This window comes from Hesperophylax consimilis, chromosome 14 (genome assembly GCF_061612785.1).
Source record: "Hesperophylax consimilis isolate HC1 chromosome 14, BYU_Hcon_1.0, whole genome shotgun sequence".
NCBI lineage: Eukaryota > Metazoa > Arthropoda > Insecta > Trichoptera > Limnephilidae > Hesperophylax > Hesperophylax consimilis.
In genome coordinates this window covers 10,415,959-10,443,397 of record NC_142849.1, presented here as the reverse complement: position 1 = coordinate 10,443,397, position 27,439 = coordinate 10,415,959, and the positions used below count along the sequence as shown (strand labels likewise).

The 27,439-nt window shown below is 33.4% G+C and overlaps 1 protein-coding gene across 1 annotated transcript in view; it reads right to left on the bottom strand.

The window, feature by feature from the left end:
- LOC149417872 (peripheral plasma membrane protein CASK-like) overlaps positions 1-27,439 on the bottom strand; it is a 363,609-nt gene that overhangs the window by 81,160 nt on the left and 255,010 nt on the right. Inside the window, exon 5 of the mRNA XM_089639860.1 lies at positions 12,971-13,152. Coding sequence (XP_089495986.1) covers positions 12,971-13,152 — 182 coding nt within the window. The remainder of the gene's footprint in view (positions 1-12,970; positions 13,153-27,439) is intronic.

The window sequence follows — 27,439 nt, the reverse complement described above, 5'->3', positions numbered from 1 at the left end:
AAACAAAGCTAAAGTCATTTCAAGCAAAGTTTCAAATCTAACAGTGGTCTTACACTAGGGCTATACTGATAGTATATTCCACTATGTAACGTGCCGCAAATATAGTATATATTGTTTGAATTGAATAAGTTGTGAAATAACACAAATTAAACATATAAAACAAACTTGCGGACTTACGGACGGATTGCTAATGGAGAGCCTTACCCCTCGATAACGGAGGCCTATGATTGTATTATGAATGAAGCATTAATTTAAATAAAATAAGGAACTCGTGCCACGACATAGTTGTGTGACATGCCTCTGCCTATTCTTGCGGGGAAAGGCTAGTCGGTATTTAGTCCAATATATAAGAATGTATGTTTTTAACTAGTGTATTTCACCAATATTTTGTGATAAGAATTCTCAAACGTGAAGCATGTGAATTCTTTAATGTTCGAATTTAAACAACACAAAAGTTTAATTACAGAATGACGATGGGTAAGAATAGGTTAACAAGTCACGTTATTAATTCTAGAAGAAAATTCCAATGGAGACGGCATTTTAATTTTTTTTTTTTTTATATAGAATTTGCCGTTTACCGCCAAAACGACACGCTCATTTTTATTCGTGAATTAGGCGGCGTTGACGTCACGCCGGGAAACGTTGGTGACAGTCGTCTTACCAGAAATTGGCGGTTTCTATAACATAATGAGGTTGTAGCCAGTTGGAACCGTTTCGGAAAGTGCGGTTTTAGATCGTTTATTAATGAAAATATTAAAATTATATATTTATAGTACGATAATCGTAATCAGAAAAATAAACCTAAATCTTCCACACATTTTTAACTGTATTCATAGTTTGTGAAAATACCCGACTGTCTTAGAAAGCAACCACAAATAAACTAAAAACAATACAAACGAAACTCATCATATTTTATTGCATTCAAAGAGAGCAGAATAATTGACGTACTACACATAAAAAATAATGTTTGTCAACTATTTGCATGAAAAGCATAACAGTCAAAGTAATAATTTACGATAAATACGGCGATATCGTTAAGAGAAGAAACAACGCAAACATTTTTGACTTAAATCTTCCGACATGACAGCCAATGAGTCATATTATCCTTGCTAAGTCTTCTTTGGTCGAAATCGATAAACCATAAATGAGAAGAAAAGAAACTTTACCCATTGTTACCCAAATACTGTAGGCTCATACAATAATAAGACGAGGAAAAAACTAGCGGGAACGTTTAACTTTAACGCCATCTTCAACGTTGGTTTAAATAGCTTCGAATTCGTGGCTCGAGCACAGACATAGGAATTAATAGACGAGAAGCTAATGGCGAGGGGTAAAATCAACTGTTGAAGAACGAAGGGAGTAAGGCTGACTGTGATTCGTCAATAAATCAATCTGACAGTAAATAGGCATCTCGCATTATAATATCACCATTTAGTTCTTAAAAGTAAAATCTGCTTTTGAATGAATAGACATTTCTACATGGGAGCGCAAATTACTCGCCACGTTATGAACTAATTTGCGAAGTCCAAATTCGGCAAAGTAAGGCAGCTTCTATTTTCAGAGTCGTAGTTAGTTTCAGAGTATTTAGTTAAGACACTTTTACAAATGTCTCATAATTTACTTACCCCAGTAAACAACGATGAGCACACTTGAGAATCGCTACATTGAGATGTGATAGTATATGTTTCTAAAACTGATCCATATAATACGGTGTGAATAAGCTTAAAATAAAGTAAAATAATGCTTACTTATGGAATGTAATACGACAATTGGGTTTATTCTCTTTTTCACATCTATTTTTACAAGTTTTCATATCACAAGTCAACATTTTGCCGTTTTATTTCGTAAAATGAACCGATGATGCCTCGACCATAGTTCGCACAAGAATGATGACGTCACGTTTTCAAATTTCACTTGAGGCCATATGCGAGCCCAGCCGGCTCAATGGAACCGGTATGGGGAGTGGGGATAATACGCTTTTAATCACTTAGGGCAGGTCTACTAATATTCATATGTCTATGGGCTCGAGGAATGAAGTCAGATAAGCCAACAAATGCTGAAAATATCTATTAAGGCGAAGCTTAATGCCAAATCACTATTTTGATTAATCTTTATAAAACGAATTGGTGTACATTATGAAAACCAAAAAAAATGCTATAGTTAAATTGAAAGTTTTTCTATCACTTCGATTGAGTAGAATACAAATAAAAAAATAATTTACTCATTAAAAAATATAAATGCAAACTACTACAAAAAATATTTTTTCAATAGAAATGTATGAACGCATAAAGAAAACAACTTTTAAAAAATACAGTATTATAGTTAAGATTATCTGCGACAGTTTCACTTGTTTTACTTTTTTGCATTCTTATAAAATTATTTACAAAATAAGAAAGAACTAGTTTTTTTGCTTGAAATCGAACGTTTCTAGACTCCGTTTGTCAAGCGATTTTAATGCCTATTACCTACGATATAAGGAATACCAAGAATATACACATTTTTGGCTTGTAGCTTCCTCTTAAGACGACACTATACTCTAAATACAAACACAGCCAAAGCCATTCAAGCAACGTTTCAATTTTGAACGGTGGTCTTAAACTAGAGCGATACTGAGAGTATCTTCCGCAAATATACCAAATATTATTTCAAATGAGTAAATTTTGAAATAACATAATCAAAATTTACAAGTGTACGCCTGGATTTGAACCCGCGACCTCCACTTTGCTAGTCGAGAGCCTTATCCCTCTACCACGGAGGCCGTAAAATATCCGTAATGGAGGCCAGACTCAAGTATCTGATTCACTTGATCGTGCCATGTCTTCCTCAGGCGTCCCCGACTACCATTCATATTTGCGTAATATAATCTCCTTACTTCGTTGTCCAACTTCCTTCTTTCATTCGCTCTACATGCCCAAACAATCGGAGTGTCCCTTACATAATCTTACTCATGATGCTTCGATCAGCCTTTCACTCTTTTCAGATCTCCACATTTCTCAACTATTGTTGAGAATACTTAGGTAGGTATAATAAAAAATGTTTTTTAATCCGGTTAGAATAATTAACAAAGACACGACTCAAAATAGTAATTCATAAAAAAATTATTTTAACTTCGAGCGACAAAACGAGACATACATTAGTTTAAAATTAAGACTGAAAATATAATATTGACAAATTAAGCAAGTAATCTGATTATTATATTAATTACTGTACAGTCTAGAATTGTTTTAAACGGAAGTGGCGCCCTCTGTTATTTTCAAAAAGAATTGTTGGTTTTTTTAAACCGCATTAGCGAGTTTTTATCTGCTAGTACGTATTATTTCTATCTAATTATGTACCTTCGCTTGCAATATTATCAGCACCGTTTACTCCAAATGAATAAAATAACTCGATATTCTTATACCACCTACTACCTACTTATTATTAATTGAAATATAATAATATTATTTTTATTTTACTACTCTTCTTAAATTAATGTTAAATGTAAATAAATATATTCTTAAATTTATTTAAATTTACTGTGTATCTAATTTAGTAACTGCTATTTTAGTCTATTTTCATTATCTATACTTTTGTTATCATGCTATATACATTTTATTTATTTCTTACTTTATAAATAAAAACTTTCTTTCTTTTTTTACCCTATGTATATTGTAATGGAACTACTTACTCCCCAACGCAAACAAGAGAAACGTTTTTCTCTATTGAATTGGGTAGTCACGTTAAAAAGAAAACATTTTTATTGTAATTTGTTTTTTTAGTATAACATATTTATGTTTTTATATTAAAGAAAAATATTTATAAATAAAAAAAACTTATTTTATATTTATATCGTAATGGTGTATCCCTTACATTTGATAAATCTAAGGTCATGAATTAATACGGGCAAAGCTGCTAAAAACTTCCTAGCTTCCGATACTTAGCAGGTACCAACAACCAACTCGACCCAATTTCCATGGCATTCGAACAAAGTTCCGAGAAAGCGTCTAGGTACTCACTGCCTTCCTAACTAGCAAAATTTATTCAATAAAACTTCACGAGCCAAGAATTTGAGAAAAAACGCTTTAAACTTTTAAGTGGTGTCACCAAACAAAACGCTTAGAAATTAAGAAAGACAAAATGAACAGAAATAAAAAAGTTGAAGGGATAAAATTGGGAAAGTGTAACACGAGGGTCGCATACTACTTTCACTTCAATGTAGAGCAGTCGTGATAAGTGGTGGCTAGCGCTAAGGAACGTTGGAGCAACGCATTCTCTAAATTTCGGTCAATCTAAACATAATAATTATCAACCAATAATAATACCATCAAAAATCAAAGAAAATAATAGTAATAAAGTAATGCTTTGAAATGTTAAAATTAAACCGCCACAGTCACGTGATGCGAGCGGATTCCATATCGCTCATCGAGAAATGTCATATAAGAACATCAATTAATCTATGCGCGCAGAGCGTGAATGTTAACCATTTATAATAAGCAGCTCGACGCTACTTAGGTACGTACTTGCAGGTACGTACCGACAGCCGAATGGTAAACAAAACAAAGCAACCTACCGGCGACAATACTATCGCAATTCAGTGTGGCATATTACGACAACTCGCCAGAAGGTTCGAGTCTACCGCCTATGCATAATTGCCGCGCTGTCGAAGGTTCCCGAAACACACAGACTGTGCGAGTGCCTCGGATTTAGTTGCAATTCATCTACCTACTGTTGCCACCGGCCGAACAGTATAAATAAGCCCGACGCAGCGAGTCAGTCAACAATCTGCCGTCCGTGGACAAATCTCAAAAGTGATAATCCGCGCACCTTTGCGCGAAGGTCAACGCACCCGGCTTCGCCCGTACAATCGTGGACTCTATCGGGACATCATCTTAGCGCTTTGGCCCAGATCGCCGTCCCTGGCCAGCGCTACACGGATTACAGCGCCCTAGTTCCAGCGTCTCTGACCAGCGCTTCATCCACGCACCATGACCAACACGAGGACACGCAGCATCCTCACTGGTCTACGCAGCTCCCGCTCAACCGCCTACAAGGTCCGCCACACCTTCGGCCTTCCCGTCAGCACTGGAGTATTGATTTCCCAGATCTTCAGTGCCTGACAGTCATCGAGTCCCGGTCACCAGCGCCCGGCGTCGACTCACTGACCCGTGCTTGACCTGCCAACACAGCCAGCATCCGGTGAATACATCTGTCCAGCGTCAACTCTCGTTACGGCTACTCTGACTCAATAAACACTGTGACCTTCACGACACCGACTTTCATTTCGTGCCTCACCTGATCCCCAAACTAGTATTGAAATTTCTCTGAAACATGAACGGCGCTCACCTCGGAACTTTTCGGTGAGGTGGAAATACACAAAGACAGAATACATTTATTTGTTACGCCAAGATGGCGCCACTTTAGTTCACAGTTCGCATAACGATAATTCCAGCAGGTGAACCATAAACTTTAAAATTACTAGTATTCTTTACCTGACACGGAGTAGGGGGATAAACTGAAAATATGTTTAGAGCATCACCCACTCTGTGAGTACAAGTGAATATTGCTCAAGAGACCCAACAGCTCCCTACTAAACAGCGCCTGAGAGACATGACATCCCAAATTGAGGTATTTTGTGAGGCTGAAGGGTACGGGGAGGGGAAGGAGATGTAGAAGAGAAAGGTGGAGAAGCACCTGACTGAATTCTTCTGAAGATTCTGAATGGCAGTCTTTTACTAGGGAGATTCTGAGAGAATATACCACTCTATGAATAGGTGACGGATCATTTTTACCCAGATATCCCAATTAGGTTGAAATAAACTATTCATAAACATAATTTATATTTTACTTAATTATACCTACCTCATTATGTCTAATCCATTAAATTGGTTCATACATCTAAGTGCCTTTCTAATTGTCGAATACAATCGGTATATCTACACAAATTCATTGGAAATATTAGCAGTAGGTTTAAGTGTAAAAAATATATAAGAAGTCGATATTTTTCAAAAGATTATGTTTAATGATTGTTTCGAAGCTGGTATCTCTTCAATACAGTGTTAATATGGTATGACCAATAGGGGTATGTTGTAAATTTGAAGCGAGTGGCGAGAGAAATGAGATACGAAAGAAGAATGTTATGAAGTATCTGGCTAATCGGATCTGGTCACAAGACACTGCTAACGTCACCTCAAGAAACGTTTCGATTCTGGATGACGGTTTTTAACCAGGGCGATACTAAGGGTATTAACAATTCACCTTGAAGATTGAAATCAAATGTAGTCTATTAATCATAGAAAATAGAAAGTGATAAAGATATGGCATTGAACCTCGCTGCCTGTCGTCGAGCTAAACTGCAATAACTGCACGGACTATTAAAGCGACAGAACCAAAGAAACTTATGCGATTTGTGTGTAGGTACAAACGAAATAGTTGATTTTATTATCAATACTCAGAATGCTTTAAAATTATTTAAAAAATATTTAAGGTATTGCACTAAACATTTTACAGCATGACAATTATTATTCAGGTTGATAGCAACATTTTCCGGCATTTTTAAGTGGTGCATGGTTAAGTTAAGCAATTCTCTATACCCTTTGTGGTAGGTTTTAGGTTGTAAGTAGGCACCAATCAGGAGATGAAAATGGATACCTAATACTTATAGAACCGCGTACCAATTGCCTGATACGGCAGCGGTGGAACGATTTCGAGAAACCTTTGGATTTAAGAAATGAACAAGACGCAGACAAGCGAAAAATAAGATAAAAATGGTCTCCATTCTATGATGTTCACATTAATCACATCGAATCCGTACAGCATCACATCTGAAAGAGAATTGCTTGGATGTTGAGGCTGGAAAGAGGTGATTACTCAAACAAAAAACTTGAAGTAAAATTAAATCATAATTCTTTGGAAAAAACGTAGGAAGGACTGATCTCCTCTGCATTTTAAAAATTATTAACAGTATTATTGACTCATCTATTTTTTTTGCAAATCATCCCTTTCGATGTCTCTTCCCGCAGACCAAAAAATAACACAGGTCTGCAACGTTTTTTTTTTCTTTGAAATAAGAGGTAATTCCCATGTATTTTTGGTTGCTGAATTCGGGAAAATCAAAAAAATTCCATCACGTAAGGTTTTTCCGCAAAACGCAAAATACTGTGGGATTGCCTATCTTAAGTCGCAAAACGGGGTTTATTGCCGAAATATATATTTTCTATTATTTACAACTTATTATTAGATAATATTAAGTTTTATAGACTGAAACAAAACATTTAGTAACTCATGACGATAAAATTAGTCAGCTTTGAATCATATATATTGGGAGAGAGTCTCGAAACCACAGCGATGACTGCTACTTTTGTTCGTGCAATGTGTAAGGGTATATTACCAAAAATAAAAAACAAATTTGTTACCCAAACATGGATTCAGCACTCCGCCCAGTCCTTCACGGACCTGGCATTCCTACACCACAAGCACCCCAAAGCCTGGACGATTTGCCATCATCAGAAAGTGAATCAGAAGAAAGTTCTAGTGACGAGTTTCAAGTAGGCGACTCCAGTGGACCTCAACAATTTTCTCAAGCTGAATTAAATGACCTGATCCGAGATTTAAAATCTTGATGCAGTTAGTGAAGAGCAAGGTGAGAGGTTTCACCAAGATATCAAGGCAATGGAGAGAAGGTATCAAGGTCGATGGGATACAAATATGATGGGCGACTACTGCTGGATGCTGCATAGGGAAAATATAACGTCCCACAAACGAAAAAGCACAAAACGAAGCTTCCAAACTAAAAAAGCATATTTTATAAAGATTTAGAATTGCATATGATGTAAATAAAATATATTATGACTTAAAATTAATTAAATTTGTATAATTTTATGATTTTTTTCTTTTGAACATTCCCTACAGAAGTAGTGTAAGGCGGGTTTTGCCTATATTTTAATTTCCACTTTGCGGAAAGTCCTTACGTGATGGGTCAAAATGGATGGCATTCTCGAATTCAGCATTCCGAAATACATATAATTCAACCATTACCATTTAAAAAAAAATTCAAAAATGTCAATTTGCAGACCTGTGTAATTAATTGCTTTTCCGCAATGAACACAAATTATGGAAACCATTTACCTATGTCCAGAATGGCCAGACTTGTAAACTTAAGTCAAGACCTTGGATTTTTTGGTGTACGTCTAAGGATAGGTTGTTTTAGATAGAATTTGAAGTATTCATCATTTCTTTGTTGATCTTCAAGTTATGTGAAGGTTTTGCTATTATATCAATAATGGCCATTTGTATCACAAAACTGAAATAATAACAGAAATCGAATAGAACCTTCACAGAACTTGAAAATCAAATTTAAAATTAGATGTATGTTAGTTTCCTTACTGTCTTTGAGTATGTTTATGTGTGAGCCATTTTAGGCATTAGTAATGCCTAGGTATTTTATTTCGGTTTTAATTTCTATCACTTAATAATATTAACCAATATAAATATTCAATTTCATTCATTGGTTCGTGACATTACTTAACTAATAACCATATTGTTATTTTGACTTATCAGTTTTACCTGGTATGAAATCGGTTTATTTAAAAAGTACGTATTGATAATCAGACTTTTAAACCCGCGGAACTATCGCAAAAATTTGATACGCACATCATTGGTTTAGTATTATAATTATGAAAAAACATATCCATGATATTTTGATCGTCAACAGGAAACTACAGTAGTACTTTGGTTTCTTAAGAGTCTTTCCGATAAATTAGAAAGCTATCCATTAAAGGGGAGGACGGGAAACAGTCGAAAGTGGTGTGTAATGTTCACATCCATTTAGCATACAGAGTTTTATACAGACAGTTGGGCTTTGGAACCCAATAGACAGGGATACTAATTGTAGAGGCCGATTTGCTTGGATAACTTCAGCAGCAGTGCTTTATAAAAGCTGTTCAGGTTTCAAAGGAATTAAAATTTAAAAAAAAGGAGTTTATTAAGTCAAAAAAAACGGATTAATTTATTAAGTCTTAAATCCATAATTTAAAATTCAATAAAATACACCAAATCAAATCATTAAAAACCAACCTGGTAAAATTCAACTATTTTAAAACCTCTTTAATAACGAATTATTTGTTATGCCTAAGGATTGAATCTGTCTTCCCTACGACCGGAGTCAAGCGCGACACTGACCTTGCTAGATGCTGATTGTCTAAGACCGACTTTTATTTCGTATATTAACTGCTGTAATATCGTGATATTTCAGAGAAATGCGTATATGTCCGGGTGATTGATAAAATGCATTGTCATCGACAACGAGTATATCTGCCGAGTTTCAGCCCGATCGGATGTCGGAAAGTGAGTTAAGTCCCGCTTACAAGATTTGCTTTCATTAATTATCGAAAACAAAAGTGAAATTCAAATAAAGTATTTAAATTTTTTTTAAATAATTTTCGTGGTATATTAATTAACACGATATTATTTCATTGATCACTCCAATTTGATTGAGTTTTGGTGTGCATCTGAAATATGATGCCCGGTACTTGTGCTCTTTTAAAAATCAGTAAACGTACGTTTCGTACTGCAGTAAACAAACGAATAAAATGATCAGTTCTTTAAAAACGACAATTAAATCCACGTAATTATTTACTAATTTGAGTATTTCATCCGTAAAAAGGAGTTCTTGAAAGAAATAACCTCCGGTAAAGATTCAGTCAGGCAACATGTACATTGTGTGCAAAAGATAATAACATACGAGATGAATAAAAGTAAGAAAAAAAGGTTCTACGCACGGCGAAATAAACAGGAAGAATAACTACCGGAAAAGCTCGCAAATAAAGAATCCATCAAAAGGTCAACTGGAAAAACAAATATAAGAAAAATAAACCAGTAAAATGATTTTATATAAATCACTGACAAGAAAAATTTAAGGATTTGTTTTTATGCTGAATAATATATATAATATAAGTCCATTTATTCCAGAATTTACTCAAAACTATGTAGGTATTAAAGTTCGAAAGTATGAAATTTCAATACATATACTACACTATAATAACTTTCAAATACATCTATTTTAATTTACATTTTATTTTCGTGACATCCGATCGAGTTGAAACTCCGCAGATAGACTCGCTGTCGATGACAATGCATTATTTCTCTGAAATCGGATGACAGCATTCAATATACCAAATAAATGTCGGTCCTACCCGATCGGCATTTGGCGATGTTGGTAGAGTTGTCAACTGGAGTTCTTAAGTACACGGAGAAATATGATACAGTTAAAAAGTGATAGCAAGCTATTTTCCAGATAAAATATTAGACATTAAGAATATATCAAGAACACGTGTTTTTTCGTAGCAAATATTATGACCGAATACGACAACATCAGAATGTCAATATCGGTGACCGGATAACATCACAATGATAATTCATCACATCTTTAAAAAGTCATGGAAAGTGATGAAAAGTGAAAGTGAACAAAAACTTTATTAACTGGGTTAAGTAGGTTAGGTTAGGTTAGGTTAATTTTTTTTTTCATCGCTCCTAATGACTTTATATCACTTTTTAAAATTGTATTGAATTGTCACTGTGTTGAGTTATCATGGAACCGTCAATATCAATATCTTCATTTGTGCGAATACGTGTTCCGCTGTCCTAATAAAACATTTACTTTTGACGGATACTTTGTTACGAACTCTGCCAATTCATTCTCTGAAGGCCTGCAGTCCCGTTTTTAACATGAAAAGAATAATTTGACCACATTTTTTATAAATTAACATTATATCAGTAAGTTTTCTACTTGTACGAAGGTTCAATTTCAGTCGAACCAAAGTTTTAAAATACATTAAATAGATGTATGGCGGTAAAAGAAACTTTTCAGGTTTTTTTATAAATTTTGCTTTTGAAAATAGTAGTACCTACCCATGTGGAAACATCATCATTCAACAAAATATTCTTCTTACTATAAATAACTCCAATACATTCAACAAGCAGACTTATTTTGAACTCGACAAAACATTCAATTCGATTGATTCATACAATCGAAGAAAGCAATGGCTTAATAATGGAATTTATAGTCAGTGCAACTCTTCGTTCTAGAGTTAGACTATCCCCAGGAGAGCAAATAAGTTTGAATAAGGAGTAATGGGTCAGCTGAGAGGGGTGAGACAAGGGGCGAGGGATGGTGCAATTGGTGAGTATTATCGGCCAAAGCGTACATCTGCTATCTGATGTATGCCGCTGGAAGATTTGTATGGAAACAGTGTTACTCTCCGTAAATGGAATCTCCTATCTAAGGAGGCATATAATTTAGAGAAAATCATTAGATTTATTTTACACCAAGTTTAAAATTAGACAAAAAAATAACATCTTAATAAAGTATATGATTAGAATAGAACTTTCACAGAAGTTGAATTTTAACTTTGAAATTTGATGAATTGTTCAGTTCTGTGAAACAAACAATAAAATGGATACACCAAGCTTTTCATAAAATTTATTAGAAAGTATTAAAACAGAAGAAACAATATGTACAGAAAAACGTAAAGCTTATTTCTACCCACCCAACACACAAAAAAGCAAACTTGTTATAAATAATTTGTGAGAAAATATAAAAGAAATTAAGTGATATAAATAAAACTCAATTTATTTTTAATGAAAATGAGACTAAAATAAAACCTTTTATAAATATACCAAATAAAATCAAGCCACGACAAAAACATGCTGCAACAACAAATGAAAGCTGCGTGTTCGCAACAAGAAAAACCAAAAATAACCCGAGTGCCACAAAGTTGTTTTGTCACGCAAGATTCTCTAATAAAGCAGACGGCCTAGGAACCATTTTTTTTATTAGCCATACCACTTAGCAACCAACCAATTCCACCATCAACGATAAGACCTTCAATCGATGAAATAACAAAAAATCGTAGGTGATATTTTTACTCTGAGAAAGCAAAATTTTAATCTAACAAATCAAAAAATATTTTAAGTGTTTGAATTGACAAAGACCCGAACATCAAACTTTTATTTGCAAAGACCCGAACATCAAATTTTTATTTGCTAATACCCGAACATCAAACTTTTGCAAAACATATACAAATTATTGTTATTGGTTGATTTTGTAAAATAGTTTGTATTAAAAAATATCTGTGCACTCGGATAAAGTTATACATTATAAAATAATTATTTTTTTATGTGTACATAATAACATTTATAGTGTAAAAATAAGAGTTAAGATATTCATACACATAATAAATCGTATAGCACTGCTTACTACAGTATATTATGCTCGCTCCGTTGAAACCTCTCCTTTCTCGTAAACGATTTGTGTTCTAGATAAATAGGTTAAAGCCATGAACCTAAAAAGCCCTGGACATTTTGACAGCCCTGGACAGTCCGATTTTGTACGAGCGGCATTTTAGTCTAGGGTGAGGGGAAATTCTCTGGCAGCCATCTTGTATGACAAACTTTTGAAATGATTTGAATGCAAATTGGTATTTATTATAAACTATTTTAATTTTATGTTTGTATTGTTAATGCAATTATAACGGCTTTTGATTTTTGGGTGTTTAATGAGACAGGGAATGGATGTCATTAAGAATTTAAGTAGGTTTGGCATTTTTCATACATCTTCCTCTTCACCCCACGGCTTCAAATTGTTCTCTAATAGTTCCATCCAGAGCTTATATTAATTAGGTTCATGGTTAAAACGAATCTTTCAGTGACAGTGCCATTTTATAAATGGTCTGCATTATGGTCGAGTTTAAGGTAAGCGTGCGAATGCATTACTGAAAATGCAGATTTTTTAAGAACTCCTATTAAAATAATATTAGTTATAATAGAATAATAAATAATATTATTCAGGAACGTTTGGTATGCTGCTAATAAAATACCGTAAATGTGATAAAAAAACAATAAAATAAAAATTTATATATATAAATGGATAATTTACAAAAAATGGTGTGGTGTTTGAGGTTAGCGTGCGAACGAATTACAGCGAATGCATAATTACCCGGGGGACCGGCTGCAGCCTGCCCGCCAGCGAGCTGAATGGCCACCCCGAAGCCGCCCAGCTTGACGGGGGCGGAGTTCTCCCGACTGGCCAGCAGCACGCAGTGCGGCTTCACGTCTCGGTGGATTATATCATTCTCGTGACAGTAGCGCAGCGCCTCGAGTATCTGACGCATGTAATGGCTGCAAAAAATACAAGGAATTAATCAGGTAATCAAACAATAATCATGTAACTGGAACAGTTGTAGAGGGTTAATGGAAAGCCAGGTAGCAGAATACACAGAAACTTATAGAAAACCTGGTCATTCTCGTGTCAGTAGTGTAGTTGCTGGAAGAACACAACATCATCGAAACATCCTTAATTGCAAGGGATCTCTTTCCCTCAGAAGACGTGGGTCTTAGTAAACCGTATCCTACACGATGCACAAATAGGGCTTAAAGGATTGTGTGGATGTGGACATACAAACCATGTCATATAAAAGTGACAAAATCCCTAAAAAAACCCCATGACTCAGATGAGGAGTATACCAGAAGCATATTTGTGCGAAAGCGGGTGCTGAACGATGCCGTCGAGTCACTGAATAACTTTAACATCCGCCAAGTTTCCTCCACCGTACGATGACAAAGAAGAAATAAATACAATCATTGAAACATGGGTGTACGCGACTTATTATGAGAGCATATTATGGATAAATCTTGTGGCGCACTCATTCCTACATTATCTTTTCACACGGTGGACAATGTCGTTGTCTTGTCAATATCGGAGAACCTATCTTATTAGAAAGTATCTGACACACGTGGTGGCGATAAAAAAATACCATAAATCAGTAATAAGCAATAAGGTCCTGGGTTCGTGTCCCAGATGTGACCGTTTCCTTTTCTGATTTTTCTGTTTCAGATTTTCGTTTGAAAAAATCACTAATATTGTCTTCGGTATTTAAATAAGCAATTAACTTGATCACAGGTGTTGGCTTTCTTAATGGGTAAATCTGACGGCGTACACATAAGCTTCTAAAACTTTTATGGGGATAGCGCAGTTCCCGTAAAACTATCGGATCCTTCGACCAACATCGGAGCATATCAAGTAACCGGCGCAAATAGAGTAAGGTCACAATTAATCGTACAGGGGGATTAATTGGAACGCAGATGTTGATTTTCACCTAGAATAACCTCGTCGTCAAAGTGGATTACGTCATTCGTCGTTCTCGTAGCGCCTCTAGTGGCTTACGCATACAGTGGAAGAAAAAACAACGATAAATAATTCAGGATTTAACCGGAGTACAGGTGTTGGCGGCTTTGTTGGTAGAGGGTGCAAAATGTGTGAAATAAAACCTTGTATTTTAAAGACTTCGGTACAGAGAATACCTTTATATTATGGGATTTTCTTTCAACATTCAATTCACTATCCTTGCATTTTCAATACCTCACAGTTGTACAAAAGGAATGTTATCAGAACTCCGTTGTTGAATGCTAGTCTGGCTTCCTTTGCAAAGATGCCAACTTTTTTTATTACCAACTGCTGCAGTCCGACCACCATTCATAAAATTTCCTGCATTCTCCCTTTTCTAATGCACATACTGCAAACATATCCACAAAATCATATATTTTTCCGAGGAATCGCCATGGCATATATGATCTTTAGTACTATATCGTATATAAGACTCATCAGCAAAAAATCGAAAGAGTACAACATAAATTTCTAAGGTTTATTAATTACCAACTTGGAATACCAATCGAAGAACTTAATTATACATGTCTAATGGAATTACTAAACCTAAGCGATTTAACTACAAGACGCACAGTGAGTGACTTAGTTTGCCTTTTCAATATATCAAATAGCAACCTGGACGCCCTCGATTTAACGAGCTTAATTAATTTGTGTATACCTACCCGTGACACCCGTTTAAATGCTCTATATTTTGTTACCAAATCTGCCAATAATTACTTCGTAAACTCTCCAATTCAAAGGCTTCATACACTTGGAAACAATTATAGTTCAATCGATGTCTATCATTTCCAATCGGTTTCCAAATTTAAAACCAAAATATTAGAACTTTTAAAATAAAACAATAAACATCTAGCTATTGCACCTCTTATTGAATATTTCCTCAAGATCGACAAAACAGGCTTATACCTACAAACTATCATGTTTAGATTTGCTTTTTGCTTGGCTTTATATGGCTAATGGTGAATGTTATATTATTGCTTTATTATTCTATATTTATAATCTGCACAATATTTTTTTATATAAACTATGTAAAATGGCTGACCGATCGCCCTCGATTTAGCAGGCCACTACAACCAGTCAAACGCAGTATATTTGTTAACAATACTGCCAATAATTATTTCGTTAGCTTTCTAACTCAAAGGCCTCATACACTATGTGTCGTATTGTATCATATTACTGCTGCCACTACCTAGCATTTACATATAAACTTTACATTTCTTATTAACTAATTTAAGTCTGTATAACTTAGGAGTAGGAATATTCTTATTTTTGTACTATTTACTTGCTGTTATAATATGTCAAATGGATATGGTTATATGTATTTTTACTATTACTTTTGTAAACTTGCAATCTTCAGAATATTATTTTTTTATCAACTGTGTATGTAAAAGCCCAATGGGCGTATAAATAAATAAATAAATATATCATCACTTTATAGCATAATATACAATAATAATATAACTAGAAAGGCAGAAGAAATACTCGAGAGATCAAAGGTATTTCCGAAAATCCCAGATGAGATAAAACTCATCTATGCATGTATCGTTTGATATTAAAATCAAAATAATGATCAAATAGCTAACAAGCTAGATTTACTTTTTCTGAAAAATTGAGATAAAATATATCATTATTATGAAAGCATAAAAATGTATGTGGGTATTTTTTTGCTTTGATGTTAGATTAACATAATATGTAATGATGAAACCAACTACGGTATCATTTACGTTAACTGTATAAGTAGGTAGGTACGTTTCAGTTTTCAACTTATCAATCGTAAAAAAGCTGCAAAAAAGCACACAAAAATCAATTTCCTGCACAGCCATGAAAATAAAGTTATGTTAATTTTGTAGGAATTGTATCCTTCAGATTGTAGTTTTGACCAGGATGATGATATAGTTCGCAGGGGTAACAGATGTGGATTCTAACAGAAGTAGAGTGAGAATTGCTTTATCCTTTGAGTACAAGATGGGTTCATAATCTAGGTCCCGCTCAAAAATAAGCCTTGTGATAAAAATTATTAATTTTCAATAAAGGTAATAAATAACACATACAAAAGTATATAACTAAAAATTATTACCATTTGGAAGAAAAAAATCACAAGCCTTATTGCAATTGTTATAATTCCTACGGTGAAATTGTATCAGTTATATAAATTATAAATTTCCTGATGAGATATTTCTAATTTTGGCACTGGGCAATTGAATATTGTAATATTATTTTATTTAACACGAAGAAGACTTTTATATAAAACAGTACATAGTTTACATGAAACAGAAAAGATAATAGTTACTTATAAAATTAGAAAAGATAAAAAGTTTTCGAAGAAATAATACGTAATACTGAAACTATTTTTACCAGATTAAATTATACAAAAAAATATAGAGAAACAGTTAAATCTGAAAGATATCAGAATAACTTTAAATGCTCTTAATTGAACCCTAGAAATAAGTTATGAAGAATGTTCGTTTTCTATGCCTAATTTATTGATAACCTTAAATAATTAAATAATACGTGTTTTGGCAGATAAACATTAAACATCGTAAATATAAAATAATATATATTTTTTTAATTTACTTTACGAACAACCTGTTATTTTCTTCCCATTTTGCCGCACGGCTAACCATATGGCATGACATAACAAACAATTTCAGAAACAAGGACAAAATGTTGGTAAGGATCTCATAAACTCTACTGCTGTTTGTGGAGAAGTAGCGTCAAACGTGTACTGTATTAACGAGTTTGTAGACACAGGGTGGTAAATAATAAACGCTCTCCTAGTAAGGACCCAATACAGAACCGAAATAACATAATAGCACTTCTACTTAATTTTGACAAACGCAAAATGAATATGCTATGTTATAATGTACCAGAAACAAGCATTTATTTATTTATTTATTCACGCCTTGAAGGTAAGTTGTTCAGGAGTATACAGAATTTAGCATAATTAACTGAGTATGAACGATGTAAGCCGGTACAATACAAGTTGTCATAGAGAGTTCTGTTTTACATAGAAGTTTAATAATTGTACATAATAACAAGAGTACAAAATACGTACTTAATGTACCGCGAAATTAGTTGCAGGAAAATCTTTACTAAATTTGTTGATATTTATAAAAAATAAACATTCACTATTTTATGATTTACTTGATGGTGCCATGTCTTCCTCGGGCGTCTCTAACTTCTTTAACCATTCAATATCACGACATGTGTTCACCTTACGCTCCTTTTTTCATCAACTCCACACATAAGGTCCCGAGGAAAATAATTTACCTCGAGGCTTTTATCAAATTCAAATTCTAAAAACAATTATTGTACAGAAATATACAGAAGGTACAATCGTACAACTTATAGGTTCCACCCATTGACTAAATACTACATCAATTGGACATCCTATTTCTTAGAGCTAACCCAATCAACAAGAAGTTGATCACATATAACAATATTACAGAGTTTAAATATAGAAATAGAAACAGAAGTATTTAATTCATGTAAGGTGTAGTGCCATATGTTTAATTAGTAATGTTTCAGTAATGATTTAAATATGAGTAAGCAGCCACGTAGTAAGGTCCTATTTGAAGTTTTGTTTGCTTGTACCATTAATAAGTTTGCTGTTAATTTTGTCGTATGTTTTTGTTTTGAATGTTTTAATGGGAAATTGTCTAGAGACAACCGTACTAATAGGCATAACTTCACTATAGTCATAAGTTTCACTTTTTTTTAAATAACCTACATGAATCCAGTAACGGGAATTTGTATTTTTTCTTCTCTTTGCATAGTAAAAACAACCTCGGCGTTTACTGAATTTCCCCAAAAAGTATCATTGAATAAATGTATGCATAATTTTGATGATTCTTTGTCTTGAAGAGACCAATGTTCTATGTGGAAGGAAATACAGAAGCCGGCAAATCGTTCCATAGTCGAACTGTTGAATACGAGAGCGGGACGTAGAAACGACCCGTTCTCGTTTGACAAATAATGTCAACGGTGTACAAATGTGCTTTGACGATTACAATCCGTTTGTTAAGATATGAAAATCTATCAAACGTACCCGTTTTTGTTGACCCACCTCACTTTTATGTAACACCTCACAAAAGCGCTTCTGTATGTACAGTGTTAAGAGACAGGGGAAATATCTCGCCATCCGATTGTGAGGCGGGTTAAGGTAGGGTCTGAAGGAAGAAATTTATTAATGTTGGTCTTGAAGAGGCTCTATTAAAATACCTGTACAACAGTCTCAGCAAGCCTACATTCAGTCTGTGCATTAGAGATGGCAATCAATGTTAATAACACAATGTCATTCAGTGGTAAATAAGTAGGTGTACCAAGTATTATAGGGCTCCAGCGCAGAGGTGGCTCCCAAATTCAATTGTTGGGCGTACTTAACGTTTGTAAAGGGTTAGCAGCTGGTCACTATTGAAGAATTTTCTTAATCATTACGATAACATAATTTATTTCGGACTACTATGTAATTGTAACACGGTCATATAAGGTGTTATGACACACTAGCTTACGTGTTCCCACCGTTGCTCGACTTTTCTCTATTTTCAATAAATATAATATCCATATATAAACCTCCCGGAAGAAATTCTCTAAATGATAGTGAAACCTTATCAAACTCCGTTGCATAGTCTAGAAGAACTAAACGCACAAACAGACAGACGCGGATAGTGACTTTGTTTTATACTATTTGGAGATACACTTCAGGAATCTAATTTCAATAGGATTCAGTCCACTTTAGTCCTTCTTAAAAAATACATTATCATTCATGGTAACAGTTTACCACTAGCCTCAAGTTGACATATTTTTAACGACTACCGCATGCAGTCCATGTTTATTTTGTGAAAAGTGTTAGATAAAATCACGTACTTGTTTTAAAAGTACGTAAATAAATAATAAAAATACATTTTTCCCTCCAGTCTAGTTTTCTTTTAAAATCCGTGTGAACAACTCTCAAAGTTTGCCCCATACATCTTCTACGGTTGCTATTTCTCACAATTTTATTTATGGTCAAAACAATTCCTTCATCAATCTCTCAATGAGAGACAAAATAGTCAACACTTTCTGAAAGCAGGCAGCGGGCCGAGAAATGGCATGTCTCTCTTACTCTTACTGGCGAAGTGTGACGCTTTTATAGTTTGTATTCTTATAATATGATCTCCAGGGTATCTAGTTTATCGATAAAGGTTTTTTTCGATAATATCGGTAACTTATCATCGTTCCCGAGCATGACTACAGTACGCCAAGGAACAAACTACACAGTACACATAGACTAATTATTCTTAATTTAGATTTACTTGTCATTCGACAAGTTAATGACACTATCGATAAAAGTTTTATCGATCGACCGTACTAGATACCATGGCATTTTATATACTACTAGCTGTGCTTGACTTTTCTACCCAGCTTCGTCCGATTTCTTATTAAACCATTGAAAATTAATTAAAACTTAATCAAAAAAGAGACCATCAATCTGTTTGAATAGATGGATACCAAAATATAATAAATGAGGTCATTGTCTCTCATTGGTCATCAAATTAGTGTCATCACTGCGGAGATCTCTCATTGGTTATTAAATCTCCACTCGTACTGTTATTAGCTAAGGGTTTGAAATTTAGTCAACTTGATTGACTTTCTTCTTTCTTCTTATTATTTCTCAATTAACAAGTGATATACTAATTTAAACAACAAAATGAAAAGTAATACGAGGGCAAACAAACAAAAAACTGACGATAATCCTATAAATTTAAATGAAATCCTTAACCAGCTCTCAAAAATCCTCGATTATTACTATAATTATTGCTTTTAATTATTTTCTATCCTTTATGCTATGCATAAAACTTGTCTTATAAACATTAGTTTATCATTAAAAAATATATATATATTTGACAAGCCAAACAATAATATGTCTCGACGCCATCTAGTGAGAAATTTAGCACTAACAAAGCCTTTCCTACAAAAATAAAGTTGGTTGTTTACAGGTGGAAAAAATATAATCTGCAGTAATTGTTGATTGAGGTACTAGTACGTATTGAATTATTTGGCGGGTTGGAAATAAGCCGACATAGCTCAGTGGTTTCAGAGGATCTGACCGGAAATCAGAAGGCACAGGTTCAATTCCCGTCGGTGGCATTTGTTTTTGCTCGGGAGATATTTTCAATTTGTATTGATATTTCAGGCGACTAATTATTGGTTATAATTATTTGTTATCCTTTATGCTATGCATAAAACCTTGACTTACAAACATTAGTTTATCATTAAAAAAATAATACTTTTAATCAAGTTATCGCAAATCATACGTCTCGTAAAATGTTAAATTTACATCGCACACTTTTTGTCTGCATAAATCGAATTCGCATTTCTACTTTACTATATTATTATTGTTTTGAAAATGGAATTTTCGTGATATCTTATTCATGTTATACAATATGGCTTATTTAAGATATTTTCCACTGTACCCTAAAAACTTTAAGAAACCAATTAACCTTACAATGTATCTTAATCACAATGATTATTTTCTATTGTTCGTCTATTCTTATGATTCATTCTTTACCAATGTCTTTAAATATCTACTTTCTTCCTAACCTGTAACCATAAAAAAGATTGTAAATGGAACTTAACTGGTTTATCTTATATTCAACTTAAATGTAAAAATAATGCACATGTACAACTGTCTGTTTCCTAAAGAAACAAAAATAAAATAAATAAAAATAGGTAAATTTCTCTTTTAAAAGGCAATGATTAAGGTTAATATATTTTAATAAATACGTTCAGCTTCACAAATCTTACAATTATAATATCACATTTATCACAGATCTGCGATAACACAACATAATTTCTGAACGAACACAAAGTTGTTTATTAATGGCCCTTGTCTTGATTGGGCAAAAAAAAAATTAAGAGGAAGCTACAAGCCAAAAATGTGTATTTTCTTGGTATACCTTATATTGTAGATAACAGGCATTAAAATCGCTTGACAAACGGAGTCTAGAAACGTTCGATTTCAAGCAAAAAACTGGTTTTTATTTATTTTGTAAATAATTTTATAAGAAAGTAAGAAACTGTCACAGATAATACTGTATTTATTTATATCTTAGCTATGATACTGTATTTTTTAAAGCTAGTTTTCTTTACGCGTTCGTACATTACTATTGAAAAAAAATTTTTTTTAGTAGTTTACATTTATATTTTTTATTGAGTAATTTATGTTTTTATTTGTATTCTACTCAAGCGAAACGATAGGGAAACCTTCAATTTATCTAAAGCATATTTTTTGGAATTCATAATGTACACCAATTCGTTATAAAGATTAATCAAAATAGTGATTTAGCATTAAGCTTCGCATTAAGCGCAGAACATTGGCATTACATAAATTCATTCTTTAAGTAAGATTAAACGTATTCCTTTGAAAATATCTATTTCAGTTTTCAAAATCAAACACAAATAATGAGATTAATAATATTACTGATAAATTAAATATTTCTTGATTCTTCCCGTGAACCGGGAAGTAAGTCATTATTTGAAAAAACGAAAATTCTTCAGTAATAAATGTGTTAGATGAAGAAAATTACGTAAATGTTTCGTAAAATATATTTTCACATAAATGGTAAAATAAAATGAAGAGCGACTGCTTAAAAGACTCTCTCAGAAAATAGATAATTTTTCACGAAAGCTGGAAAGGTCAAAATATAACGGTAAGTTTTTCACTCCCAGCTATAAAGTACATTTTAAGCACGTTTTATTAATTCTCAACCGATTTTTAAATCATAATTTTTCTACGGCAAGATTTGTTTCTTTGAATGCAACAATGTCTAAAGAGATTTTGGAGACCGAAGAAAGCAGAGCCAATCAGTCCAGTAGAGTTCTGATACAAACCTTGATGCATAGCAGTAAGACATGATGAAAATAGGCAGTAGAAATGAGAAAGCTTAGGGTTATGGGTATTAACCCTTTTATTGCGGCTGGCTACATTTGCAGTCTATGGAAATAATGACTACCTCGAGGTACACAATAGTGCGGTGTGTAGAGATAACGGATCAAAACAACAATCCAACACACCTTTAAAAAGTGATATAAAGTCATGAATAGCGATGAAACAAAAAACAGGTTAAATAGGTTACGCACCACGGCATACATTCTGGAATAAACTATTATTATTATAGGTTAATTTTTTAATCGCTTTCACTGACTTTATATCAGTTTTTAAAGGTGTATTGAATTGTCATGGTGTTTAGTTATCATAAAACGGTTTTTGATGTATTTAGAAAACCATTTAGAAAATAATTAAAAGCGTACGTAATCGTTGTCAGAAAAACTTGCTACGACAGTGGTAACTGTAAATAAATCGCATAAATCGCATCTTATGTAAGAATGCTAAAACATCGTAAATTTAAAATAATTCCTTTTTTTTATACAGACAATCCGTGTTGGAATTCCATTAGGTATAATGATATATCGAAACAAATTTAACCTTTTTTCAATTATTTTATTTTTTACCTTTTGTGGTTTCAGCTTATTATAACCATCTGGCTGATACAATTAATAATAAGCTAACACCGTAAAATAAAATAAATGGAAAATGTTTCAAATTATTTCAATGTATCATTTTAATGGAATTCCACCACGAAGTGTCAGTACGAAAAGTTTAAATATTAAAAACTTCAAATACAGCGCGACACTGAAAAAAACTCATCTTCAAACGACGGATAGCTTCAAAACATTTTTATGGATCAATAGGGAGTTCAAGAAACGACGCCTAGTGCCCAAACACATCAACAAAAAGTCGAACACGGACAGCAGAGTAGCCACACTAGCGGTTAGTGCAGCCCGCAGAACACGGACCACACGGAAATGAGTATACCAACCCTGTTAACCTCTCCCCCCCTCCCAAAAGGTTATGTATATAAATCATAGTTAAAAGAAAACATTGTACTAGTCTGGAGATGGCTAAAATAAGATGAAACCGGAAACAACCAAAAAACAAAATTAGTGAAAAAATTTTAAAATTGTCTTTATATCATTACAAATGTCCCATTTTTACATCTTTCCAGATGTTTTTGTTCGTGAACTTTTTCTTAGCTTCTTGTTTCGAATTTACTGGGTCGTAAGTAGATAACAATTTTAACACGTACGTGAATGTAAGTAGTCTGGGACGCCCTAGAAAAATGGGACACGATCAATTTAATCAAATATGTTGGTGTAACAGCAGTGTAAGGATGAGACATCGCGTAAATATTATTGAAGCAAAGAATATCTGCCAAGAGGGAGACGTGTGACATTCCACTGTCTCTGCCTACCACTGCTAAATGACATGATGGTTAGTTACTTACAATCATTGCAAACCCTTCAACCCATCTCAAACCCGTCTAGTTAATCCCCTCCCAAACTGTGTGCCCTTCAATAATACAAAATATCTATGTGACTTCATAACTTTGACTAAAAACAAAATTATTTAAAAAATCATTCACAAATTATAACTTCTTTTCAATATTTTATAATAAGCCATATTCTAAAACTTCCGGTAATTGTTTGGTTTCGGTTGTCTCCTTATTGTATCTTTTCAAAGTGTCTGCTCAGAAATTTTCATTTCTGAGCACAAACTGCCTCCTGTTTTATATTATGTTTTAGTATTAATATTCTTGTTTTGTCCTGTCCTGCTGTTATTGTTATTCTAAGTTTTGTCATCACTTTGTATAAACAGTGTATTTAGTGTTATAATATTAGATCTGTATTGGGTAAGGCACACTGTAGGAATAATTTTAAGAACCACTAATACTGAATTACCATTTTTTAAGTTTATTTTACGAGTAGTTAGTTAAGCGCACTTGAAGTGAAATGACACTAAACTGCGCTATATAAATGCTATGTTATGATTATTATTATAATATTACCCATGAAATAATTTTGTTATATAATTGAATATTATTTAGCTTTTTTATAGAGTAGCTTACGTTACACGTGGGCAATTTATGTTGCCTACCATTATCGTTCAATAAGTGACTTATTATTAGCAACCTTATTGTCGTCAGTATTGTTTATCACAATAAACACAATATCCGTGGAATTTTGTTATTCAGTTTTTCATTTGAGAAAAAACAATTAAAATATAATTAATAATACCGACATAATTCACATTACCAAATAGTATTTTATAAAAAAAAAATATATTTGAATGTATCATAATAAAAAATATATTTGAATGTATCATGATAAAAAATATATTTGAATGTATCATGATAAAAAATATATTTGAATGTATCATAATAAAACATATATTTGAATGTATCATAATAAAAAATATATTTGTATGTATCATAATAATATATATTTGAATGTATCAAAATTTAAAAAAAATAGAGTTACAGTAATAGAGCGCACGCACAATGGCGAAATTTGGTGTGATCCTGGGGTATCAGCCAAGGGCACCCACAACTTTCCCAAACCGTTTTGAGGACCAGATGGGTTCCTCTATCGGTTCTCACGTCAAGACTCTACTTTTGTATAAATGAAGCTACTATTCAATGATTCTAAAGCTCCCAACTGTCCCTATACGGCACAAAATATTTTTATACATACCAAGAAGTTTGTTCTTAAAGCAATAAAAAAGCAAATTTAAACACGTTTCTATGGCAGTAAACAACCCAAGAACAGCCTTAGCTTATGTTTCACCACAGGCAGTCTCGACGAGAGACAGTGAGCAGGGATGGGAAGGTGGTCCTGCGAAACCTTCACAACGTCCCCGGCAATACAGTTGCCAGACGTGACCCCTATGAAGAGGGTGGGATAGTGGAGTATTTTGAAGATAATATAGAAAAAAACGAAAGAATTCGTAGTAAAAGACAGCTGTAAGAAATTATTTGAAAGCTGTTCACGGCTATCGACCCAGCGGCCCTTAAAAAACAGAGGAATAGTATCGGATTTCGGCAGGCTTTGAGCATTTCTCAAAGCATTGCAAAATAAACGATTTCTCAGGAAAAACAGCCACTTCTACGTAAGAAGGCCTAAAGGTTAAAGAAATATAGCAAATGGCAAAAATAAGAAGAACAAGGGTGAAGATAAAAAAATGACAAATGGTCTGAGGGTCGAAAGGCGCAAAATTGAAGGGTGGATATCAAGATTTTAAAATTTACAGCCAATAAAAGGCAAGTCGAATGGGGTAAAGATGAACTTATCACAAAATATTTATTGTAAATGAGTTTTCGTGTGAACTCCTCCATTATACTAAAATAAAGTTGCTATCCACGTCTGTTTGTTTATGCTTTTTCTAAATGCTGGGTACACGTCAGCTAGTTTATACTAAAAATGTTGATTGCGATCATATTATTATTCAACTGTAAAGTTACTTCTCTAGAATCCCCTGTCGTATCGGTTATTCCGCAAATCAATTATTACAGCGAAAGATCTACATAACATATTAAGACAGCCCTAATTTATTTGGCCTAATTACCTTCCAAATACCAGCTAGAAATCCTCACTAAAAAAATATTTTCAATTGCAACAACAACATCAGGACTGAGATATTAAGATACTCACTTGTACCTTGATTGCATGCAGTTGGCGATACCTCAGAAATAGTAGATGTGTTCAACTGCACGGAATTTAGTTACACGAAGACTATAATAACATGCCTCATAAAGAAATATTAATGTTAGCTTTTATTATTATTTTGCAAGCTTTATATTATATAATATATTTTTCTTTCAATAATGTCCCACTAAAATATTATATATTTATACTACATGTTTGTCAAAGCCCGTACAGGCATATAATATAACAGTGAGGCTATTTGCTTTTTTTTAAGTAACGTTAGAGTATTATTACCAAATATTTTTTAAGAATATTACTGCAAACGCTGGCTTTGATTTCCGGATACCAAATCATTAGCATAACAAATTGCAGCATAAAACCTCAAAGACTACTAAAGTGACTACCATAGTTTCTGAAATTTACAGTCTAACAAAACCCCACAGATTTTTCGACCCTCAGCAGCCTTTTAAGCCTTTTTTTAATGTAGGTCATTTATTGAGGGTGTGATATAAAACGCGCGTCATTAAAATGAATAATGCAGCATCATTGTGTTGGATTGAATTTAATCATCATGAAGATAAATAAAGAATCACTGATAGAGTTCAACCATAAATTCCTCCGCAGACCGCAAGGTTTAGTAGAAATAGACAATATAACCGTTATACAATACCATAAATAACTGGTACCTACACATTCTGTCAATGTCGCACTGTCTGGTGATAAGGTTAGATTAGGTAAGGTATCTTGTATATTTTCATCATAAAAATGGTTAGTCTTACATTAAATATTTGGGTGTACGAAGAAAGGAATGCGAGAAGAATACATGATATGTGAATGATAGGAGAATGTCAAAGAAGCCCCCGAAAGACATGACACGATTAAGTGAATCAAAAACTTGAGTAGGGGGCATGTAAAGATTTGGAATAACTGAAAATTATTTATGAGACAATGTATAAATATGAATGTAGCAAAGTGGTGTTTGTGAAAACAGAATTGAGGTTTTTTATCCAGTTAAGAATTTTCCCCCCTAAAACACATGAATGTAACGTAAAATCAGTCTTGTAAATACAACCATCAGATGGTAATAGTAATAAGGCCAAATGAGCCGCAGTACAAGTGAGTTAAATGCATGAAATGGTATTGTTATAAACCCTAAGCTAGTTAGAGGATTACGAAACATTCCATAAAATAAAATAAAAAATCAAAACTGTGTCAAGCTGTGTGGAGTTTTTTTTAAGTAAAGAGAGTAAGATCTGGGAAGGAAAATGTATAAGGGGCGGGTAGGAATTTGGGTGTGAGTGTGTCCAGGAATGAAGGGCATTTGAATTTGGGCATTGAAATTGAAGGGCATTGAAATTGTTTCTTACGCCGATGACACGGCAATAAGAGTGGATGGTAATAATTGGACAGAAACTTTTTCGAAAGCAACTGTATGTATTTCACTTGTTTCAAAATGGTTAAAATAAAACAAACTTGTCTTAAACTACAGCAAAACATTTTACTTACCTTTTTATAAAAACATGAAAAACAAACCAAAAGACAACCTTAAAATTAGAATCCATAATACAACTTGCAATCAAGAATTGTGCTTCCTGTGCAACGAACTCGCTAATGTCAAAAATATAAAATATTTAGGAGTATCAATAGATATTAATCTTAATTGGAAATCACATATTAATCAAACCACTTCTAAACTAAGATATCTTACCTACATATTTT